Consider the following 23,080-nt stretch of genomic DNA (forward strand, 5'->3'; position numbering starts at 1 on the left):
CTGTATAGAAACAACCCAGCAATGCTGGGGCCCCAGTTTGGGTCAGATTATCTCAATATCACAAGTAAAGAATAATCAGAAGATCCTGTCTCTTTAAAGAAGAAAAGCCAGAAAATATTCTTGCTGAGCATTCTTGTTATCACAGAGGTTTACAATTTATGTGGTATTTGTCTTAACCCTGAAAAAATGGGTGACCGCAAACTGTGTTCAGATGTGCAGATTAGCTCCGATATACTGAAAGAACCCAATACTCAGGAAAAGCTCTCTGTGGCTTCCAATATATAATCTTGCCTGAGAAAAAAAAAAATCAGGTTTGTGCCCAGAATAGGTATTTGGGGATTTATAGGAGGGAGATAATACTCTAGTTTGAAAGGGAAGCAGGGAAGTTTTGAGGGGCAATGTTTTCTTCAGTGTCCAAACCAAGAGCCACAAGAGGACAACTCCCAGACCTGGCCCCATCTATTTAGCAAGAACTCACCTACTTAGGTCCCAAGCACTAATTGATGCCAATTGAAACAATCTACTTATGCAGTGATAAACACACACATACAACCCTACCCTTTGGGACTAGACACTCAGATCTTCAGGTGGCCAGGAAAGAAGCACATGGAGATCTGTACTCCTCTGCTCCGGAGCCACAGGGCGAGCACAGCTATGCAGGGAGTTCTCTCCTTTATTTTCAACTTTGTGGCAGGGTACTTAGCAGCTCTTAACACCTAGGCAAAGAGGTCAGCCTTTCGCCGCTGCAGAGAAGAAATGAAGGGAACCAATAGCGCAGCTATTCTGTGGTCCTCTTTTCTTTTTAAGCTATGCATGATTCATGGGTTATATTAGCATCCCTCCAACAGAAGGACATGGATCAATAGTGCACCAGTCCAGAGGAGATGTGAGTGACAGCTCTCTGCTTTGTTTACAAATCACATTGTTTATGTTGCATACTGCCAACCTTGTCTGTGGCTCTCGTCTGTGCAGCACTCCCCATTTACAACAAGTAAATTCTCCAGGCTCCTATGTGTCATGCTAGATACACCTCCTTTATAAGGAATTTCTACTGCTTCAGGAAAATGAGCACTGATGAAAGCAGTCAGCGTTGGGCCAGCATACAGAAAGAGTTATGCAGAGTAGCTTAACTGTCAAAACGCTAGAGCAGGTCACACTACTGTAGTTGCTAGTGCTGACCCTCTGCCTTTGGGCATGGAGCGCAGTATCTATGTCAGCATTGCAGTACTGCTGGCTGCCTTGGGTGGAGAGGATGCCCTTCTCCTGGCTCACCTTTTGTTTGGGTCAGACGAAAGCATGCTCTGTGTCAAAGTTGAAGAGCATCACAGATTTTAAATCTTTTTTTTTCACCCACAGTGTGTTCTCTTTGCAAAACAGTAGCTGCACAAGACATGAAGAGCTGTTGCCCAAGGTGCCTGTTTTGACATTAAAAAGTTATAGATTAATAAATGAGTAAACAGGCCAGGGACAGGAAGACTGAAAATGCCAAAAAGTACCAGATAGACCATTGGTGGAGCACAGTGTGATCAAAGGTAAGTTTATTTGAGATGGAGTATGCACATAGGAAAATCAGATGTTTCTACTGTTCTGAGTGGCTGTAAATTTGCACAGTATCACTGAAGTCTGGAGTTGTACATGCATGAATGCTCAAGAGCAGACCTCTTTGCTCTTTTTCTCAGCTAAGCTCCAGCCTATTCAGTGAGTTAATACCCTGCCTAGTACAGCCTGCTCGTCTTCCCAGCACTTTCTCCTGAGAGTGAATAAAGAGGTGTCTTTCCCCCTGTGGTTGGGGGAACCTCCCTGTGTGCCCCTGTGCTCTGCGACTGCGGTTGCATGAGAGTGGGAATTGCAGTCCAGCCCTTTACAGGGCTTCTGCCACAGTGAAATGCAAGTGTTGTGCCCTGGGGTCACGCCACAGCTGCATCTAAAACTTGCCCTCGAGCAAAGATGAGATCACTCTCACTAAGAATAAAATATTTTAATATGAACTTCTGCCTTCATCTTTACTGCTCTTACAGGGAGGATCTAGCTCTTTAAGTGTGACTTTTTTCCCCCCAGTTAGCAATTTCAGGAAATCAAAATACGTGTTGGAAAAAGTGAAAGCTTACAGATTCATGGCCATCTGGGACTCATCTCCTGCCCAGTCTCCAGAGAGATCACACTTTTCAGGGTGCTGCGTACAGGCAGCTGCAGTGTACTTGGTTAGCATTTCTTGTGGGCTCACCATTTCTTGGGAACTAGCTTCCAAATATCTCACTTGGCTCCTACACGTAGGTAAAAACAGCTGCAGAAAGCCTAAGATTGGCTTGGTGTATTTTTGTCCCAGAAGGTGTCACTGAAGAGCCAGGAAAGGTGCCGGTTTAGTAATAGTCTTAACTGGGGTCTGAACTGCAGCCTCGTGAAGTGGAGCCTGGGAAGGTTAAAAGCAATTTGGAGCCAGAGATCCCTGCAGCTACCTGAGGACTGAAGATCTGGAGATTTTTGCATCAGAGAATGAATACCCTGAAATTTGCAATGCTGTGTTATTCCTCAGCTAAGTCTCTATGGTCTGTAACAAAACTAAATGATTCTTGGGAGGTGGTGGGAAGAGGTTCATGAGTTTGGAAGTGCTTTTTTATAACATACCTTTAAAGGAATACATTTACCTTCTTACTCTTCACTTCATACCTGTTGTGTCAACATTACATTGTAAAGCACAACCATCATGCTTTTTTGCAAAGTCTTTTTTGCAAAGTCTAGGTCTTTAGGCCTATTCTTAAAGAGGGGTGGAAGAGCTGGGACTTTCTGTCTGATTGCTTTGCTGTGACTTACTATGCATTATCAATAGACACAGAAATAGCAGAGATTTGGCAATGATGTAAGAGGCCTCAAGGAGCTTGCAATGTGAATTCAACCAAGAACAACAATTTACACACGGCAAGCTGGGTGTCCCTCTCTCCATTTGGGAAAAGTAGTTTGAGTTACTGTTTTAATAGTCTTCTCTCCAATTTTAACTGTCTTATGAAAATTGATCTGATACATAAAGCAAAGCCATTTAGGGTACCTGTCTCCATGATGGGTATTGGAAAGAAATTCATCAGTAATGTAACCAGAGTAGAAAACCCTCTCAAAAGGATATTAAATACCCTGCTTTAAGCCAGTCTCTTAACTACAGAAGACCAGGCTGTGACCTGATGAGGGGGTAAGATTATCCTACACCAGCCTACTGCAGGTTGTTATTTCCTTCCCCAGAAACATCTGCTACTGTCTGAGGCAGGATAATAGACTAGATTATTGCATCCATGTTGCCATTCCTGTGCTTTAAAGAGAGTAATTGGAGGGTCTTAAAAAAAAAAAAAGAGGTTTAGTTGATATGTCAAGCTATATAGCTGGTACATACCTAGCCAGTTCTCGGCTCTTCAGGGTACTGATGCTGCAGATCTTGTCCTTTTCTCTCAATTTCCAATAGCATGCCCTCAGCCAAGTCAGTTTATCTTGCCTATAGTTTAATGCACCACAGCTTTTTGACATGTTGTTGGCTCTCTGAGGTAAAGAACAAAGGAGGGAGACCAGGGGAAGTTTTTCCTTGACTGACAGAGCTACACCAGGCTCATTGGTCCAAAGGACTACCAAGGTCTGAAGAAAGGAATATAAAAAATGGTCCCAAATTATCTAAAAAGTGTGTCTTCTTATTTGATAAAAGCCACTCAAAATTTCATTTAAGTGAAAATTGGAATACTTTTCCTAACCTCCTCAGCACTGGTTGAATCATACAGTAGCTGCAAGTACATTTTATGGCAGAAATAGCATAAACTCTTAGGAATGTATAAGAAAAACTGTTATTGTTGTTTCAATAAAAAGAAAATAAGCTGGGAAAACCCATTAATAGAGTCTACAAAGTGACATTCTGCTAAAAAGATATGTGGTCACACTGAGGCAGTCCAGCAGAGGAGAGTTGCAGGTCTCAGTGCTGGAATTTTGCCATTTAATCTTTCCTCTAGCAGATTAGCACAGAGATTATATAGCCTCTGTGCAGTGTTATCCACAGAAATAAAACCTATAAGAGTTTGTTCACCCGTCCTCCCCACTTTATTTATCCATTTTTCATTTCAGCCACTAATCTGCTAAGGATTTCAGCCTTTAGCTCAGGGTTATCAGAATGGCATTGTGAGTGCATAACATCTGTTTCAGCTTTCATCCATCTAGAACACAAGCATTAATCACTAGAAATGGAGTGTGAAATGGAAAGAAGAGTTAAATGCACATTTGATTCTGAATGCTCTCAGAGAAAATGTCTTTTGGGATCTGACCAGAAGGAGAGCTTTGCTGTGCTATAGCTGGTGTTGCCAGTGCAGCTTGCATGAAAAGCCGGTCATGTTATCTGACAGAAATTCTGCTTCTTTCAGTTTGTTTTAAAGACGCAGTAAAACCTTGTCCTGTCTGTTTTAAAAGAAATGTTAAAAACAACTAATCCCAAAATAGTGCATCTCTTTAGTTCAATTTGGTTGTGGTTATCAGAGTATGGAGAAAAATAAAGCTTCTCTTTCCAGGCTTTCTGTGCCCCAGTCACTATCTCCAGCCCTGAGCCGTTGCAGCTGCATGCTGCAAATGGGTAGCTGTGGCCAGGCTTTCCTGGGGGGGCAAAGAAAATACGGCAAGGACTAGGAACAATCTTGGACCAAGACAGAATGGGCTGACTTAATAGGCCTTTTCCATCCAGAGTTTCTAGATTTTCACAGATCTTGGCAAGATGTGGTAAGGAACTGTCTTGATTTTTTTACTGGTCTGGCACGCCTCATGGTAGCTGGACTCTTAATTTTTAAGTCACTTTAAGAACAATCACCAGCCCTGCCTTCATGGGAGCAATTAGACATGAGATACCATGAGACTGCTTAATTTTCTCTCCAAATTCACTTGCTATTGTACATTTAAATCTTTTTTAGTGAACTTCATCTATCTCTAGTTTTCCCTTCCATTGCACTTTCTCCTTTTGTCTGGTAAAGATTTGCCTTCCTAGCTAGAAATATGAGTCTCAAAAAGCAGCACTGTTGGAAGGAATGTATAGTCAGTAAATCAGTGTTTATGTGATGTCAGTCAAACAGCTACTGCAGAAAGCTGTGCTGTTTCTTCAAGGAGGTTTGTTAAGGGCCATAAGATTTACTTCTGTAAGCAAATTTTTGCAGAGTTAAGACCCCCACTTTGGGTGGTTAGTTGGGCTCGTGGCTGACCGTATGTACTTCTCTGACAGTTGCACAGAGAATTTTTACAGCCCAATGGGCTGAATTTGTTCTGTTTTGTGAGGATTTATGTGTACCAGGTACCCTCTGCACTGGAGAAGCTGTTGGGTGTTGCAGTGGCTCTGGAAAGCTAGAGGTGTAAAAGACAGCTATATTCAGACCTAGCTGGTGGTATATGTTTTGTATGTATGCCCTTTCACAGAGGTGATTTCCAGCTTTGCTTCTTACATCATGAGATGCTTGCTCAGAAAAGTGGCAGTAATTATTCTCTGAAACCCTCAGAGAAGGCTTCTCACAGAATTCCTCCAAAACCACAGAATGTAATTCATTCAGAGCCGTCAATACTACCTACTTCTGTCATTTTAAAACCTCTTTTTCATCAACAGTTAACTGAGTTCGTCAAGGCATAATTTCTGTGCAGTGCAATGAATCCAGCAGACTACCTGTCCCTGTTTCCTTTATCACTCCTTCCCCTTGTCATACTTTGCGATAAACTGTTCTCAGCATCTTAAGCTCTAGAAGTCCCTGGAGAGAGCCATTGCAGCTCATTAAAAATCCCCCAACAACCCTTGCCCACCCATCAGGTCAGTGCTACACCTCTGGGGGGCCACTGGAAGTGCCCTGTTTCCAGAGCCGAAGAGGAGTGTCTCTCTGGGAACAAGAGAACCGTGTTAATAAGAGTATTATTTTTCTAGCATTTGAAAGCTGAGCCCACCTCTAACATCTAGAAAAATTACTTCATTTGGTGCCCTCCCCCCCGACTTGCTTGCAGTTTCACTGTAGGTAGACTTAAATATATTTGCCTTATGCACACCAGCAGCCAAGCTCTGTACTCTTCAAGCTCTGTATTCTGGGACGTGTTTCTGCAGGCCCACGTCCTTTCGTCCTTTGATTTCATTGTGTGCTTTGTTGAGAAGTGAAATAGTTAATGTTTACTGGCATTATAGTTACAATACTTGTCAGCTGAGTTGGCATCCATTCAAGTGAAGATGAATATCATGCAGCAGAGCAATCAGTTCAGTCTCTCTTCAAACTTGGCTTATCGACATGGGATAGTTATAATAGAAAGAGAAAGGGAGAGAGTTTCAACCTCTGTAATTAAACCAGCAGTAGTTCCCAGGAGGACACTTTGTGTCTAAAATCAAGGCCTGCCCTTTTTACTTTCTATAGCTGCATGAATTCTTTAAGCTATCCTGACAAAATCCAGTCTTCACCTAAAATCAGAATGTCCACCCTGGTCTAATATGAGCCATCTAATTAGACCAGTGTAACCAGGAAAAAAATCTGCATAGACAAGCTCACAGGGATATATTTATATTCAATTTGTGTTTAGAAAGGTCACTTCCCATTTTAACGGAACAGAATTTCCTTTCACAAGTGAGCTGAGAGTCTGCCAAGCAATTGCCAGACATCGAATCCTTTGTGTTTTCTGGAGCTGATGCCATTTACCTGCGCTTTGGGTAAGAATTGAGAGTCTGCTCCCTCCCCAGACAACACTCTCCTACCTTTCCAGCCCTAGCCTCCCTCTACCAAGTATACTGCTCCCATACCAAGCAAGCTTTTCTTTGTGTTAAAAAAAAGAGAGGAGAGGGGAAGAGAAATTGTTGCCAGTTCATGGCCTTATGCTTTTAGGGTTATGGTATTTAGGGTATATCTTACTGGCTTTCTTATAAAAAAGGCATAGAAAGACCTTTATTAGGTTTTTTTTCCTAGGTAGGCAACAGCCTAAACACAGAAATAGAGACACTGTCTCTGACTGATTTGTCTCTTCTCTAAAGGTAACTTTTCTTCTTTGCAGGTCCTTTTAGTTTTAGAAAATAGGATCTTTGATTCTAAAAGCTTATTGGTACTTTTAGAAACTCCTTGGGTTTTTTAAGGGAAAATCTAATGAACCCACAGGAAAGCAATAGAGAAAAACAAGTCAGTGACTGTGTTTCTCTCTACAACTGATAAAGTGCAATACTGAGCTGAAATAAAATAGTTATTTATATCAGAATACGAGTAATTGCAGTTCTAGACGTGGTAGGTAAGACATCCACTGACGTCAAGAGTTTAAAATGTAAGTAAACAAAGTCTGTGGGAAAGGCTCCATCCTGCAGATGAAGAACTGTGAGCGGGTAAAAGGTTTGCACAGAGAAATTCAGTAGCAGAGGCCAGAACTGGGACCTGGTCTGATGAGGATGTTATTTTCCTCACCAGACCCTCCTTTCTTTCCTTTGGGCTCTGTGCTTTGTACCAGCTCACAGAATAGGGTTTTTGAAACTATTTAGTATTCATCACAGATGATAGCCTGTAATTTTGTGAAAAGTAACATCTGTTCAGGGAGAAGCTGTGTGTACATGTATAAGCAGGTTTCTAAGACACGTATTTGAGAGAAGAAGAGAAAACAGTTTTGCTCGAATATCCCTAAAATTTACCAGCCCATTGGACATAATCCAGTGACCCAACCTCAGAGCAATCTTCTTAGGTAAAGAAAAAGAATACATAATGATCTCCAAACCCCCAGCTGACATCAAACGGCATTGCTCCATTACAGATCTAGTCCGTTATGTTTTTGCTGCCTGACAAAAAGAATTTCCCACCACTGGCAAGTGGAATTTTTCAAAACCAATCTATATGCTGGACTTCACTCTGGCTTTAACCAGCAGTCTTGTATCTGTGTCACTGCTGATACTGGCCTCCTATGAGCTTTCTGACTGAGTCCAGAACTGCTGAGTTTCATCTGGTTTCACTGGAAAGTTTAACAGAGTTGTGATGAGCACAGAGTTTTGCTGCAGAACCACAAGTTGGCTGAGATGCTTGGCACAGCTCTGGTGAAAATAGGCTGAATTTTAAGGTTTTAATATGACCCCACACCCAGGAAGCTTCATTTGGATTCTGTTCTGCTTAAAAAACCTCTTTTGCCAAGGGTTACTTAAGGTACTTTTGCAGAGTACTACAAAGTTAGCTCTCCATATTCAAATGCAATTATTTGTCTCCCCCTGAGATCAGCTAAAGAGAATATTTTATTCTACTCTTTATTCTACTTTGTACCCAAGGATCTAATGGGAAGCAGGACAAGGATTAATTGCATGTCATAGAGTCCCAGGGAGTCTCTTGTTCTGGGTAGCAAGAGATCATTGATGGTCTTGAACTCTTGTTTCATTCAAATATGCCTGATCAACATTACTCCTCTAGTCCTGTAGTCATACAAATATAAATACAAGTAATAACACTTTAAACTAACACGTTTCATATATTTGTATATTACAATTTCTTGGTCTGTGTAACCACAGGTAGCATTTGTTGGTCAAAACTACGGTATGTTTTTCACTGACTGCCTTTTTAAAAAGGCATCTGTTCTTAGAAGTTGGTCTTACTTTTTCTTTACCATGAGAGTTCAAAGTGGATGGCTGCTACATTTAACATGGTTCATCTTCAAAACAGTAGCATAAAACCATCATATCACAGTGGTTGGTTGAAGAAAGCAGCCTTTGGCCCCATTGCGAGGCTTGCACTCAGTGGAGGCCTGGGTGGAATATGGGGCTGCGGTGCTCCAGCTGTGGGTTCTGCTTCCAGCAGTGCCTTGTGCAGGCTAGCTGCCCCACTTGCCTCACAGCCGCTCCCCCCAGGTGTGAAGTGGGGACAAGTAGTCCGACCCTCACTGCCAGGCAGTAGTCGAGGGAGCATATGATAGAAGGGCTAAGCAATGTGCTCCAGGGCTTGTACAAACCTAAGGAGCTATTAAGTCAGTAGATAAAGTGACGTTATCCTAAAATCTATCTCTTTGCATTCAGCAGTATTTTTTTCCACCAGTATCTCTTTCTTCAGTCAGCTCATATCTCAGATGTGTCACTTTTTTTTTTCAGACAGATCAGCAATGTGGTTTTGAGGTAAATCTCCAGATCGTCTTTATTTACTGCTCTTTGATTCATAGCCAGAGCAGTCTCAGAGTACATGCACCTGGATTCCCTTTCAGTGAAACAGCATGGGAAGACGTACTCTAGGAGCATACCTAATTCAGTGTAGCTGCTGACGGATGCTGACTTGATGGGACCAGACTAAAGCTAGTCTGAAGCCAGCTCTCTGAAATGTAAATAGTGTGGATGTTGCATCCTCACTACCAATTTCTTCACCCTACAGATCTGCTCCTGCTTGCTAATGTAGCAATAGCACGAGAAAGGGACACACCACAGCAAGCCTGATTTTGCTGTATGAGGGGATCAGGAGACATAATAAATGGCAGTGGAACAATGAAGTTCATCAGGGCTGAAAACAGCTGGGACATTAATAATTTTATTTGCAAAATGATGGAGCAAATATCTACAGTTCTCTGTGGTCACCATCATACTTCCCAAGCTATTATTCCACTATTTCAAGACCCAAATAGTAGCTAAATCCAGCCATCTTCTGTGAGACTGCCTTTGCATTTGGACTTCAATAGCACAGATCTAATCAGTGACTCTGGAATCAAATCAGGTCCTCTATGGCATAAAAGAGATGGACGTTTTGCTCTGGAACAAACCTTTGTGTATTGCCCTTTTGGGCTGTAAGTCAGAGGATGGTCTTTGATAGTGTTAATCTGGAAAACAGATTTTTTCTTCCAGCCTTCACTCTTTTGTGTTTTACTTCTGCAATTGTAATTTGTGAGAGGAACACTGGACACGTCTCCCTGTTTGAAGCAAAAGGAGGACAAAAATACTGGTATCCCTCTGTGCAGACAAACCAATAAGCCAGCTGCCCTTCAGCAGTAGCAGAAAATATTATTGTACTTTCTCTTCCTGATCTCCTTCAAGCCCCTGTGGCAAGTGCAGGTGTCCTGTTCACGGGAGGCATCAGCAATAACAAAGAATCCTTAAAATGAATTGCAACAGTCAAGGAGACTTTTTTGCTTGATCACGGATGGAGACAGAAGATGGATTTCAGAGACCAGAGCAAGAAAGAAGCTGTGAGAGGTTCCATAATTTATCAGAGATGAGCTGGCTGCAAGAGTGACTCAAGAGTCAGGCAAAATAAAAGGGGTCAAAGTATGAGAACAAACACATCCTGTAATGTTTGGAAGCAGCTGCAAGCTCAGGAATACGATATAGTGTTATTACAAAGCCACTAATAGATCAGATTTGTGACTCTCTGGCCTTACTTCCAGATCAATAGCATATGTTGAGTGTCAGGAACTAGATTCAGTCATCTGTAAGTTAAAATGCCCCTCTCTGGAGAGGATGAAGTAATGAACAAAGCAGAACTAAGCTGTGACTTTCTGTCTGCCTAGATCCAGATCTATCTATGGACAGAGTATCAATCAGTCAATAAATACGTAGATAGGTGTAGAGAGATTGGTACTGGCCTATATGAAGATCTGTGTGTCTATATCTATGAGTCTGATAATCAAATCCTTTATAGAGAGACATGTGTTTATGTTTCTTCTCACTGTAATGTTTCCTGTATGACAACAGCACTCAGTCCAGACAGATTAAACTTGTTGGAATCTGTTCCAAAGTTTATCTGGGGCAGGAAGACAAATAAACTAAAAAAACCTGGCCGTTTATAAAGTTTGACTTCATATGGACATTTGCCATTAGCTGTTGAGGAAATCTGTGATCATTCAGAAACACGTCAGCTATCCATACTGATGTGGATGTTCCAATCTTATCCAGCCATGCAAAAAGTTCATTTACATATATATTCATATGCATGTTTGCATATGTTTACATATACATGTATGTTTTAGTTTTATCCTTCAAGGCTTTATAACAGCTAGCTTGCTTTGCAATTAGCTTGAAATATGACCAAGAACAAGGGCTACTGGAATGTTTTTGAATAGCAAATTGGTTTCATGTCATGTCTTATCAAGGGTTTTGAAATCTAGCCCAGATTTCACTGGACAATTTGTCAGATCCTGGATACCTCGGCTGCTTTCCAGCCTGCTGCTAACTGCAAAAGAAACCTCGCTCACCAGATCAGCTCAGCATGTTGGGCTGCCCTCTGAGAGGAGACTTGCAGGTCGTTACTAGCCAGGCCTGCAGGAGCAAATCAATGGCGACCAAACTCTTTGATCTGTTTTTCACACCAAAGCCATAATGGCAGCATTCAGCTTAATTTGCTATCTCAGACACTTAGAGGAAAATAAAATAGGTTCATGGCGCTTGATGTGAACAGCCTTCAGATGAGCAATAAGAAATGAGGACCTTGGGTAGTCACAACTAAACCTCATTTGACTCCAGCCGTAGCAAGACCAAGGTGTGTGGAAGAACAGTCTTACCTCCCAGCACAGACCTTAATCTAGGACTCCTGAGGGTGAGCCCCCTTGAGACGGAAGTTTATGTTAGCAAGGGTGCAGAGTGGAGAAGGTGAGATCTGCCCAAGAAGTCTTGTTTAATGTAAGATACCTAAGATCACAAAAGACCTCTCTGGGATGAGGTCTGGGTAGAAGTAGTTGAAATGACACTGTGTTTAGACTCCTGAAAAACACCCTTGGGGTTAAGGTTGTATAAAGCAGGGCACCATCCAAGCATATGACAGGTCGTATAGAGAAGACAAAGCAGGCAAGAACATCTGTGATCTTTTATCTTGTTACTGGCAGGTCTTTAAAACTGCCTCGGAAGCCTCTGCTGCAACATATTGCTGGAGGCTCTTTCCTGAAAGTTCAAATCCTCTTTTACAGGACCATCAGAGCTGTGAGTGGCTCGTGAGCCCTTTGGAGGCTTAGCCCACTGGGTGAAATTCCTAGCCAGATAACCTCTTTACTGTCACCCAAAGCCCAAATGTGGACATGTGAAAATCTTCTGACCACGGTGTGTGGGTAAAGAAAGACCCTCAGATTGTTTACCTACTCCGTCTTCTCTAGCACTGCTCCAGGCAGGGAGCATGGTGCTAACATGGCCAACATCCATCATTCACAAGAAATGTCTCCTAAGCTGAACTCAAGGCAGTCCACAGGGACTATTGAAGGTAGAAAGCAACACAGCAGAAAAGGAGATGAAATACAGAGCAGCAGGATCTAAACAAGATCTTAGAATTGTGTTATCTACCCATCTCAGCAGCAGACTGACAAGAAGGACAGGAGCTGGCCTGTGTTACTGTACGGTGAATATATTAGACAGGAGAAAAGTTTTCACTAGCAAAACGCTCAGGAAAAATTACCTCTACTAACGGAGGAAAAAAAAAACAGCCAGAAACATCATCTCAGTGGGGAACACACACTAACAGACAGGAGCTGCTAAAGTAAACAGAAGCGCAGTCTGCAGTATCAAAACACGCTGGCATTCTGCTCCTTTTGATGCTTGCCCACTGCCAGCTGCAAAGTCTTCACGCTGCTGCTTTTATGCTCTGCAATGTGACGTGAAACTCTTTGCAAAGCTGATACTCCCTGTATCTGTTAGTCACCGTGCAGCCTCCTGTGTAGAGCCCCAACTTTCAGCAGCCATCAGTTGCTGAAAATTTTCCTCTACCTTTTGCCATAAGAGGACTCCAATCTCCAGTGGCTCCCAGGGAGATGTTTGTGTTCTTTTCTGACTTCCCCAGAGACCCGTTCTAGCAAACTTGCAATTAGGAACCTGGTTTAGCAGCAGCTCTGTTTTTCAAAATGTAAAATGAGCAAACATGTTTAGCTGTGGACTTAGTTCTTCAGAGCTCTAAACAGACAGACTGCTATTTGTTAACAAGAAACTCCTACTCTATCCAGCTACAGCATTAAATATTTTTGCTAAGGAACTTTGCATTGGAAAACGCATGCGGGTAAAAAGTGATCTTTTTCTTATCATTAATGTATACAGCTGTGTTAAAGCTTATGGCTAATGATAAAGACCCGTGTTTAATAACTTCTTTTTTAACTCATTTGTTTTAAAGCTTCCTACTTCTTGTCTTGCTATGTGTCATGAGCTTAAGGGCAAGTATCTTGCAATGCTAACAACCATTCATATGATGTCTGATTAATGTGGTTATGGCTGTAGAGACATTGTACTAATTATAATGATAGGAATATGATTGTTCCTCCCAATTTCCATTTTAATAGAGGCCAATAAATCTATCTGATGGCTTTTATGGTATTTAATAACCTTTCTAGTCATAAATGGCAACTTGTAGAGCTATTGTAGATATGTTGTGAGATAAGGACAGCATAAAATGCAAGTCTTGTGGACACTGCAAAGTGAGTATGTATTTGTATTTCACGTAGGTGGGGTCTGATCTCTGTTGGGGGGGAAAGGAGATCAGTAGTTAGCAAAAGGTGAAGGATTCAAAGAAGAAGATGCAGAGGAAAGTGTTGCAATCATTTCCTATAGTAAATGGCAGGCTGCTGACCTGAAAGAACTGAGTGATCTGTCTGTCGCTGCACAGCTCACCTGCCCATCTCCCTTTATCAGAATTTTTAAACGGCACTGATACTGCATTGTTGTACATCTCCTAGGGTTGTCGTAAAAAGACATTAGATATTGTTTTCAAGTGCCTTGACTATTAAGCTCTCTGGGTTGCATTATTGGATTGCAAGGACTGGAGTAACACAACTGAATCACCCTGATTTCACTCTCCCAGCACTACAATTACAGGTTATTGTGCTTTGCTGTTTTTGTTACCCTTGCTTATGATAGAGTTCACACCAGTTTACAAGCCCTCTTAGGACAGTTATATTGCTGTGGTGAGAAAGTAAGTGTTGCAAACTGGCAAATGCCCAAAGAAAATATCACAGCTGCAGACCTCCTAAGAGGAAGGCTATTTTTTTGCAAAGGACAATTGAAGCCAGAAGGGACCTCAGCCCCAACCGTCAGGTACATCCGTCAGAGAGCTTTTGTCAAAGGGTTATGTCATATCTGGGGGACACTGATGAATTAGCTTTAAGCTAGGGAGCTCAGGTGGTGTTAGTACAGAAGCTAGTGCACACAGCAAACCTCACCCCAAATGTAGGGTTGGGTCATGAGCTCTGTGCTCCACAGCTACCCCGTTAGGGTTTTACGGGCAGCTCAGGTATATCTGCATGAACAGCAGACGGCGCAGGCAAGGTAATCATAACCAGCAGATGTGTTGTCTTCTGAATGGCTGTTAACAGAACAGACACTAGAGGGCTGTGGAAAATAGTCTTTAAAAATATTAGTGTTTGTATGGCTCAGTTTCCCCACTTTTCTGTAGGGGATTTATAAGGGGGAGAATGGGTCCAGGTCCTGTCTTTGACAGACAGGCAGGGAAGTGATGGATGTCGCTCTTCTTGTCTAACCCAGAGTCAGAGGACCCATCTGGTGCAAGGTCTGAAGACAGCCAATCCAATTTCAGGGCTCCCTGGACCACCTCAGAAATGCCATGGCTACATGATGCAAAGCATCAGTCTGATGTAAATTTTCTCTGATGGTCCAGTTTTACTTACAAAATATTGACAGTTTAATTGGCAAGCCTTTTGCTCTGTGTATCCACATCACTAATGTCATGTGCGCTGTCCTAGAACACATAGGAAAACATAAAGTATATTCCTTATCAGGGTCTCTAATTGGTTTGACAGGAATGTTTTTGGATGCTCAGTTTTTTATCAAATGAGCTCTGTGTGACGATGTGGCAATGAACAGGTGAAATATTGGTAATCATGAAATGATTGCCTGAGAAGAAAATCCTTTACTGGAAAGCTTTAGCCAAAACACTTTTAAAAGTGTTTTAAAAACTTTAAACTTTTGAAACAGAAGTCCTTTGGAAGCAGCCTCTGCATCCCACTGTGATTTGTGTAGGGATGCTATAAACCCTAGATCTCCATATCAAAGTAGCTGAGGAGCCACTTCTGTTGCCACGGCTGGACAAAGCCAGTCTGGATGCAGACAGCAGGATCAATGTCAAGCCCACGATTTAGTGAAAAAGCCATTTGGACCCAGCAAGGTGCTGGCAAACTACCTGGCTGCATTTGAGTAAGCCAACCCTAAAAGCAGAAGGGTGAAGGGTGTGGGAGACATGGAGAGGAGCCTGGTGTGGCCCGGAGCAGTCAGCGCAGGAGGCAGCCAGGAGACAGAGAGGCAGTATGAGCTGGGGTAAGCTGCTTCTGCCTCTAACACAGCGGCTCTGCCTGGCAGTGCCCGGAGCCAGTGTGATGAGAGGCCTTGGCTTATGCTTGTTCTGGCATGCCCGTGCAGTGCCCTACCCCATTGCACAGTGCAGGCTTGCCCTCAGGGGAAAATTTTGGTGAGGATTAAGTCAAAATCCCAACCAACTTGGAGGCAGCTGGAATCATGATAACTCTCCACACCTTGCTGATGATGGCAGAAATCACTACAAATACAGGTGAATCTAACAATTACCTGCCTATGCAAGTGATTCAGGGGCTTATTTAATGGGCAGAGAAGGGCTATAATAACTCTTGAATAGCAGGGACAGCTTAGGATGTGTGATCTGTTCATAGTCTAGTTTATGATCTGTTTATAGTCCTGCTTTGTACTAGAACTTCTAGGAAAGAGCAAAAATAGATGGTGAATTTTCTCACCAGTACCATGCTGTACTCCTAGCTAGGTACAATGCATATTGCTCTATGTCCCACCAAGCTCGCTAGTAGAAAATCAGCTACTTCTACTGGCTAACGTTAAGTACGTGGATGTAAGTCATGCAGGGTGAAGCCTTGTAGTCTGTGGATGGGCTGTAGCTGGCTGGAGGCAGTAAGTGAAAGAAATTGTGCCCTGGTCCAAGTTGAGCTTGCAGCTTTGGATGAATTCAGGATTTTTCTCTTAGATCTGAGAGACTTTTTCAGTTAATGGGTTGTTGCTCTTTAGAGTTGGAAGCTGGCTTCCTGGGTAGCATGAGGAACATCAGAGCTGGTGGGTCTTTGTCTTGGTTTAGAGGCTGCACACACTAAAGAGAAAAAGGATCTAGCTTTTTCTGTGAAGGGTGGGGTAGCAGAGCACTTCAGGCGTCAGGTTTAACACTTCTGGTTTCAGAAGCAAGAGTCTGAGCTCCACGCTGTTCTTTGCACCAAGGGTTCAGCTGTACATGGGTGACTCAGACTCGGTGATGAAAGTCAGACACGCATGTTGGTCACATTATCACCTCATGTGATTTTGGTTTCAGAAAGTTTGGGTGCCTTTTAACTCTGCTGCTACTCTGAGTCTCTGGGGACTTTTGGCATTACCTTTTCCAATGGCGATGAAGGAGGCGTGAAGTCCCGCTTGGCTTCCTGTTCTTGGTCCAGCCTTGAGCCGTGGGACCCGCAGGGTGGAGGGGGGAGGAAGTAGCCGTTAAACGCGTGTGGCTGGGTCGCTTTCTGCTCGTGATGTTTTCCAAGATACTGCACTGCCTGTGAAGTCATGCCTCCCCCGAGGGGCAGGCAGGCTGCGGCCAGGGACGCAATGATTGGACTGTCCTCCTCGTCTGGAGGAGCTTAGGGGTCTGGGCTTGCCATGGGATTGATTTTTCGCTCTGGATGCACAGGCAAAGCTGGGAGCGTGCCCAGCTGCGTGTCAGGGCTGCATATTGCACGGGCACCTTTGAGTCACGGCATCGGAGGAGGCATATGGCTGGATGCTGAGACAAAGTGCTCGGGCAGCTGGAGGGCTTCAGCGTGGCGATTCCCCCAGGTTGACTTTTCTCCATTACCTTGCACATGGCGTCAGTTGCAAAGATAGCTAGTTGCTTGCTGGGTGTGCGTGTGTCTGCATGATTTTTGTTTAGGGGTTTGGGTTTTTTGGCGTTTTTTTTGCTTTATTTACTCTGCCTTAGCTTCAGCTTCTGCCTGTGTCGGGGAGAAGAAAGAAACAAACTGCGGGCGGGGGGGCTGGAATAACAAACCAAACCGAGCCGATCCCCAGCGGGCCGGCGGGGAGAGGCCGGGGCGGTCCCGGGGGCGCTCCCGCGGCCCCGGCGGTGGCGCGGGGAGCCGAGCACCGCGCCCGCTCCGCGCCGATCCCGCCCGGATTTTGCACGTTTCCTTTCTTTTTTTCCTCCCTTTTTTTTCCCTCCCCCTTCTATTTTTTCCAATATTCCCCCCTCTCTTCCCTCCCTCCCTAGCGTGGTTGGATCAGTCTTTTGGTATTTCCTGCCGCCGCCGCCTCCCCCGAGCAGCTGTCCGGCCGCGGCCCGCCGCTCCGCGCTTTCCGTGCCGCGGGGGCAGAGGCGCCGCGGGCCCACGCGTGTCCCCTCCACCCCATCCCACGCGTGCCCTGGCGGCGGCGATGCGGGCGGCGCGGCGGCGGCGGCGGGGCGCGGCGTGCTGAAGGCGGCGCCGCGCGGGGGGCTCGGCCGCCCCGAGCAGGTAAGACGCGCCGGGCTCCCCGCTTCCCCAGCCCGTGGGTCGGCTGTCTCCGATCCCTTTACCCCCAAAAAGCCATTCTCCCCCCCAAATACCCTCAAAAGCCATCCTCCCCAAAATATCCTCTAAAAGCAAATACCCCTGCCCGAATTACCCCAATAAATCCATTCCGCCCCCAAAGCCAGCCCTTCTCCCTGTTCCTTGCGCAGCCAGGCTGCCCATTTTTAAGCATAACGTAGTACCCGAGGGTCGTCTTATGAGCAGAGTGATTTCAGTTAGAGGCTGAGCATTGGCAGGTCTGGGAGGGTAACCCTGCTGCCTCTGCCCATGCTTTGTGCCCAGGTTGTGTGTAGCAAGGGTGTTTCGCCGTTTCTGTGTGTGCCTGTTGCAGTTTGGGGTTTGGCGGTGGGAGCTGTGGGGTGCCCCCCCAACAACCACCGGCATCTCTGCATGGCAGGGCTGGATGGCCAGTGTGTGGCCAGTGTGGCGTGGGGGATTGCAGGCTCTCAAGGTGATGTCGTTTCTTTAGATGTGTGGGCATATCTGGTCAGTGGAACCCATTTTTAATGTACTTCTTCCAGGATGGTGAGGAAATAGTTGGGAGACTGTCTGCACTGATACTAATTGGCTACGTGTAAGTGAGGATAGTAATTACCTTTCCTATAGGCATTCGTATAGATACCATACTGGAGACCATTTGCATTGCTATCTAAAAACCAGGTAGACCTGAGTTTGGAAATGCTTTTAGCTTGCACTAAGTGAAGCGAGGCAGCATTCCCGGAGAAATAAATAACTGTCTGCTGGATCAGAAACCATGTTTTTCGAGTGCTACGCAAACCTCAAGTGCTGTAGTGTGAAACAATTGTTTAACATAAGTGAGGAGGAAACTTCTTTAAGCTGTGTAGTCACCTCCTCACTTCATCCAGCTGCAGCAGTATCTTTGTTGTCAAAATACTCCTTCCCTCTCTTTGCACTGATGCGCAAGATAATAGTATTCAGCAACGTCTGTACAGCAGAGAGCAGCCGCTGCATTGGATGTGTCCCCAGCTGCCACCTTTCCTCCTTGGCAGCAAGTTTCCAAAGAGGTGTGAGTGGGGAGGGCGGGAGATAAGCCTCAAGTCACATTCTGCGGCGGCTTCCCCTCTGTGCGTGGTAAGTTTTCTTGCTGAAAGTGGAGAATGGGTGTTCTCCACAGGGCTGCTCATGGTGGGGTGATAGGTGACCCTGAGAGTACACTCACCCCAGCCTGGCGAGGAGGGTGATGGCTGAGCTGGGCCAAAAAGGCGTGGGGGCAGCAAGGGAGTCTGGTTTAGCGCCAGGGTTTACTTTGTGCCACTATTGATCAAGGTAGGGATGGCAATTTTCTGATTCAAGGGTAAAAATGCAGGCCTTAGTCCTGCCCGCAGCGTGTTTTGTCTGAAGTCGACAATATGAATCTAAGGAATGATTTAATCACGGTGCTACATGAATGTAACTGAAAGGCGGATTTATTGCTGTAATCTTTTCATGGTACTTAATTTCCATGTGCTTTATTGCAACACTGATTCATCAGGTGAGTGGGAGGGAGGCTTGTACAGTACAGGTGGTTCAGTTTCCATTGCTGGGTTAGGTATTTAGCAAGGTGCTTTCTTGGCTACAGCAGGGGAAAAATGGCTCTGTCCGATACAGCGCTGTGGTTTGGAATCTCAGTTATCTCTAGGGAAAGGCCATTCCTGTAATCTGTAAGATTTGTTTGAAGTCAGTGTGCTGTGTTCAGAGCAAAATTCAGACTTGACTAATTCATAATATATTCATAGATCATAAAAATTTTAGTTAAGCTGATCTGAATTGGGTTAGACTCACTTCATGTCCAAGGGACCTGTTATCTGCTGGAGGCAATCGTGAGATGGTCAGTGCTGCCAGTGGCAAGGGTCTTTTAGGGCTGGATCAGGGGCTTAAGAGGCGAAAATGAGCGTGTGCTGAAGTGTGTCAGCAGGGTCCTGCTGCTTCAGAGCCACGGGGCACAGACCTCCCTCTGCAACAGCACGGATTAGTGCTATTTGATCTCCTGTTTTATTTGGGGAAAAAGCTGCATTTAGTGTTTCCTCTCCTGACCTCCCTGCCTTTGGAGCATTAATAGCACAGTGTTTTCTCAGCCAGAAATGCTGTTCCTCACGCCTCCACTCTTCAACATGAGATGTCTCTGGCAGCACATTGTAGGTGTTTGTGCATGCCTGCTCTGGTTACTAAGGTAAAGGAAACACAAGAAGCAGCTCAGGGAATGGGAACAGACAGTCCAAATGCCAAATACATGTGGGCAAGAATGACAGTGATCTGCTATGCCAGCCTGTCTCAGTGTGGGGCTGGGCTTGCTTACTCCTCGTGCAGGCTCCTGACTGTTGTTGCTGGCATTTGTGCTGTGCTTTCCAGAGCACCAAGCTTCTGAGACTGAGCGAACTCCTCCCAGGTGCTGCTGTGTGTGGAGCTCACAGCCCTCCTTATGGAGCAGTGTGGTTGTGATGCATTTAATTGTACAGGGCTGTGTCTAAATCACAGGTTCTGCCCTCATCCCAGCCCTTCCCCACCACTGTGGCTCTTTCTGGCCATGCAGTGAAGGAGGAAGGAGACAACCATCCTGAAAAACACCCTTTTCATAAGCAGCTGCTGAGCCTCTGTGGAGGGCTGAGGAGCAGTGTACATCCTGCCAAGACCTTCCTGCCTGCTGCTTTATTGCTCCAGAGGATGAGCTGCTCAGGACTTCGTCCCAAATCCCCAGTGGTTCTCCTCACACCTGTCTACACGCTGCCCTGGTTTTGCAGTCTCATCTCCCCGTTGTACCTGCCTGCCTTCTTCATGTCTCCCCCTCATGGTGATGGGTTACTCTTCGGGAGCAGTCTTCCTGCCTGCAAAATTTACTACCCACGTGCTTTTGCTGTGATACTAATTGGACACAGCACATTTTAGCATACTGTATATTTTAAGCCAGCCTTCAAATAGTAGCAGCTCTGAGTCTCCTTGTCAAAACGCTTCTGTCCATTGCTACTCTGGAGGTGGTGGGAGCAAAATTAATTCATGGATGTTCTCTCTCAAGCTTGGAATGTGAGATCAGGTGAAGCCAGGAAATAGCAAAAACTTCCAAAAATAATGCCTGCTGACCAGGAATATTTTATCACTGAGGGACTCAAAAGCCAAGACTGCTTCAATAATTTCCACATTTCTGAATTACTGGAATACTGTTTCAAGGTGTAGGGGTGTCGTGCTTGCATCAGGCTCTAGGTACTGTATATGCATCTGTGTAATACAAAAAGATCAAGGGATTAAAGGGGAGTATTCTGCAAAATCGGAAGCAGCTGACAGCAGGCTAGTAAGAGTTACCCTTAAATGGTTTCTGCCCAACACAAAAGGAGAGTGATGTGAAAAGTGGATTTTTTTTTTTTTTTTTTTTTTTAGGTTAGAATAGTCCAGCTGCTTGTGTGTTATTTGTTTTGTGTTTTTTTTTCTTGCAACCTGCATAAAAAACATGGGCATATCCCTTGTTCTCTAGTCTCAGTTTTGTGTTGTGTTTGTAGAGCTACAGTTGAAGTTGTGTCATTATTTCCCTTACGCTCCTTTTGGATTGAAGGATTTATAGATGTGTAAATCAAACTAGATTGAAAAGGCTCTTTTCTCCTCCTCATTTAATAAACAGCTAGGTGTACAGCTAGGCTTCCTTTTTGAGATGTGTCACTGAGGTCTGTGCTATGAGACGACTATGGGCCAATATTAATAACGGTATCGTGCTGGCAGCCTTCTTGATAATGGTTTTTGTATGTGTTTTGTTAAACTCCAAGCCAAGGTTTGACTTCTTGGGAACTGGCTGTAGGGCTGTGTGAATTTGGGTGTTTTGGTAATCCGGTTGCCATTTGCATGGTATGGTATTAGTGTAAAATTAACCAACTAACGGCAAAAGAGAAATACACGTCCTTAATAAACTGGGACATGTACAGCTATCCTTGGTGGGGGGCAGAGGAAACCAACACTGAGTCTGCCTGCTTCATCCTGTCTAATCTGTCAGTGAATCAATCAATGTGAAACTGACAGTTTAGGTCTGAGCAAGGAATAATGTAATAGCTATTTTGTGTATATTCCCAAAACGGGATGCTACTGTAGTAGAGTCCCGAAGGGTATGTTCTCTAAATTGATCAGCAGAGGCTAAGATAAAAGCAGACTTGCTGCTTATCTTTATGAGATGTGGAAGAGAGACATTGAGTGATGATCTGTGTTGAGTGGAAAGCTTGAATGTGAACTTGGTCCTTCGGCATACCAGCCCAGCACTTTGAGCACAAAAGCAGTGTCCTGTTAGCTCTCCTTCAGTTTTCTCACTGCAGAAACATGAGATTGCTCTAAAAGGCACTTTAATTTCCATGCTAATGCAGTTTTTTGCAGGCAACTGTTCATGTGTTGTTGCTCCTTCCCACCTTCAGTACTTCAGAGACAGTTTGGCTTTTGTTACCTGTGTTGTTTGATGGCAGTTAAGAGTGCAAAGCCTATGCTAGCGTTGCACTGTTCAGTTGTTTTGCTCTTTTCTCAGATTATAATGACAGGGAATTCTCTCCTCACAGCAAACAATTGCCGCGTCCCAGTGAGGAGAGGAAGGGAAGACTGCTGCACTGCGTGGTGCGGATAACTATTACTCACCGTGGGTAATCTTGGCAGAATGAAAAGAACAATTTAATTTTTCTTTTTTTTTTTTTTTTAATCTTTTCTCTTTGGTATGACTTTTAGCATCAGGAGAGAATCACTTTTATGTAGTAGTGGGAGGTGACCGAGGCTTTTTGACACTTCCATCAAACATTGCACAGTTCACTCAAGGAGCTGCTGCTGGCTCATCTGTAAAATCCCTGGAAGGTGAATGTGAAATTGCCACTGGAATTAATGCTGGGCCGCAGGGGTTATTCTGGTAAGCTCCTGGCATCAATGCAAATAGATGAGATTTCCATTTTATAAGATGAATCTTTCTGCCTTTTCTTCCTGTGTTGCTTTGAAAAGAACCTTGCGCAATGCTGCAAGCCTGAGAGTTGCTGATACAGTGAATAATTTTTTTTCTCCTTACTAAGGAAAGAAGTCTGGATTTGCAGATCGTTTCATGACCTTTTCTTTCATATGTGGGGCAAAGACAGTTTAGGTCTGAGCAATACCTTTTTTTTTTTTCCCCATAAAGTTGTAAATCCTTACTTGGATTATGAAGGCTTTCTGTGAACACTGAACACATCATACAAATTACAGCACTAGTGGGTAAGGCAGTAATTTAAGCTGCCTTCCACAGAGCTTTCTGTTATTGTCAATCTAGAGCAGGACACAGGTGTGTTAGGCATGAAATACACAGCCTTTGTATTTTTGAGTTTGGTTTAAAATAGATTTTCTTCTTTCCATTTTAACATCTGTTAATTTGGCCCAACCTCCTTGTTGTGCTCTGCCTTTGTAACATTCCTCACTGAAGAGGAGATGTAATTTGGTAAGAATGGATATAAATGGATTTTTTGTTTGTTTGTTTTAATTCAGGTTCAGTGGATGCAAACCAGGCCCCATATTTTTTTTGACTGATGATCCACCCAGGCTTTGTTGCCTGTAATCACTCTGCTGTTACCACCTGAATTTCTCTCTGGACTCCAGGTCATGGGAGGCACATTGGCATGCCTGCACTCATTTATTCATATATCTATGC

The 23,080-nt window shown here is 44.2% G+C and overlaps 1 protein-coding gene across 3 annotated transcripts in view; it reads left to right on the forward strand.

Moving 5' to 3' along the window:
* Window positions 1-23,080, forward strand: part of OSBPL5 (oxysterol binding protein like 5) — a 183,595-nt gene that overhangs the window by 23,548 nt on the left and 136,967 nt on the right. Inside the window, exon 1 of one of the 3 annotated variants that reach the window (XM_076344155.1) lies at window positions 16,453-16,726. The exons of 1 other annotated variant lie outside the window; for it this stretch is intronic. In XM_076344155.1, coding sequence (XP_076200270.1) covers window positions 16,550-16,726 — 177 coding nt within the window. In that variant the 5' untranslated portion in view covers window positions 16,453-16,549. Of the gene's footprint in view, window positions 1-16,452; window positions 16,727-17,361; window positions 17,401-23,080 lie in introns of those variants that run through there. One more of the 3 variants, XM_076344158.1, reaches the window with a different exon arrangement.

The sequence above is a fragment of the Aptenodytes patagonicus genome, chromosome 7, assembly GCF_965638725.1.
Source record: "Aptenodytes patagonicus chromosome 7, bAptPat1.pri.cur, whole genome shotgun sequence".
NCBI lineage: Eukaryota > Metazoa > Chordata > Aves > Sphenisciformes > Spheniscidae > Aptenodytes > Aptenodytes patagonicus.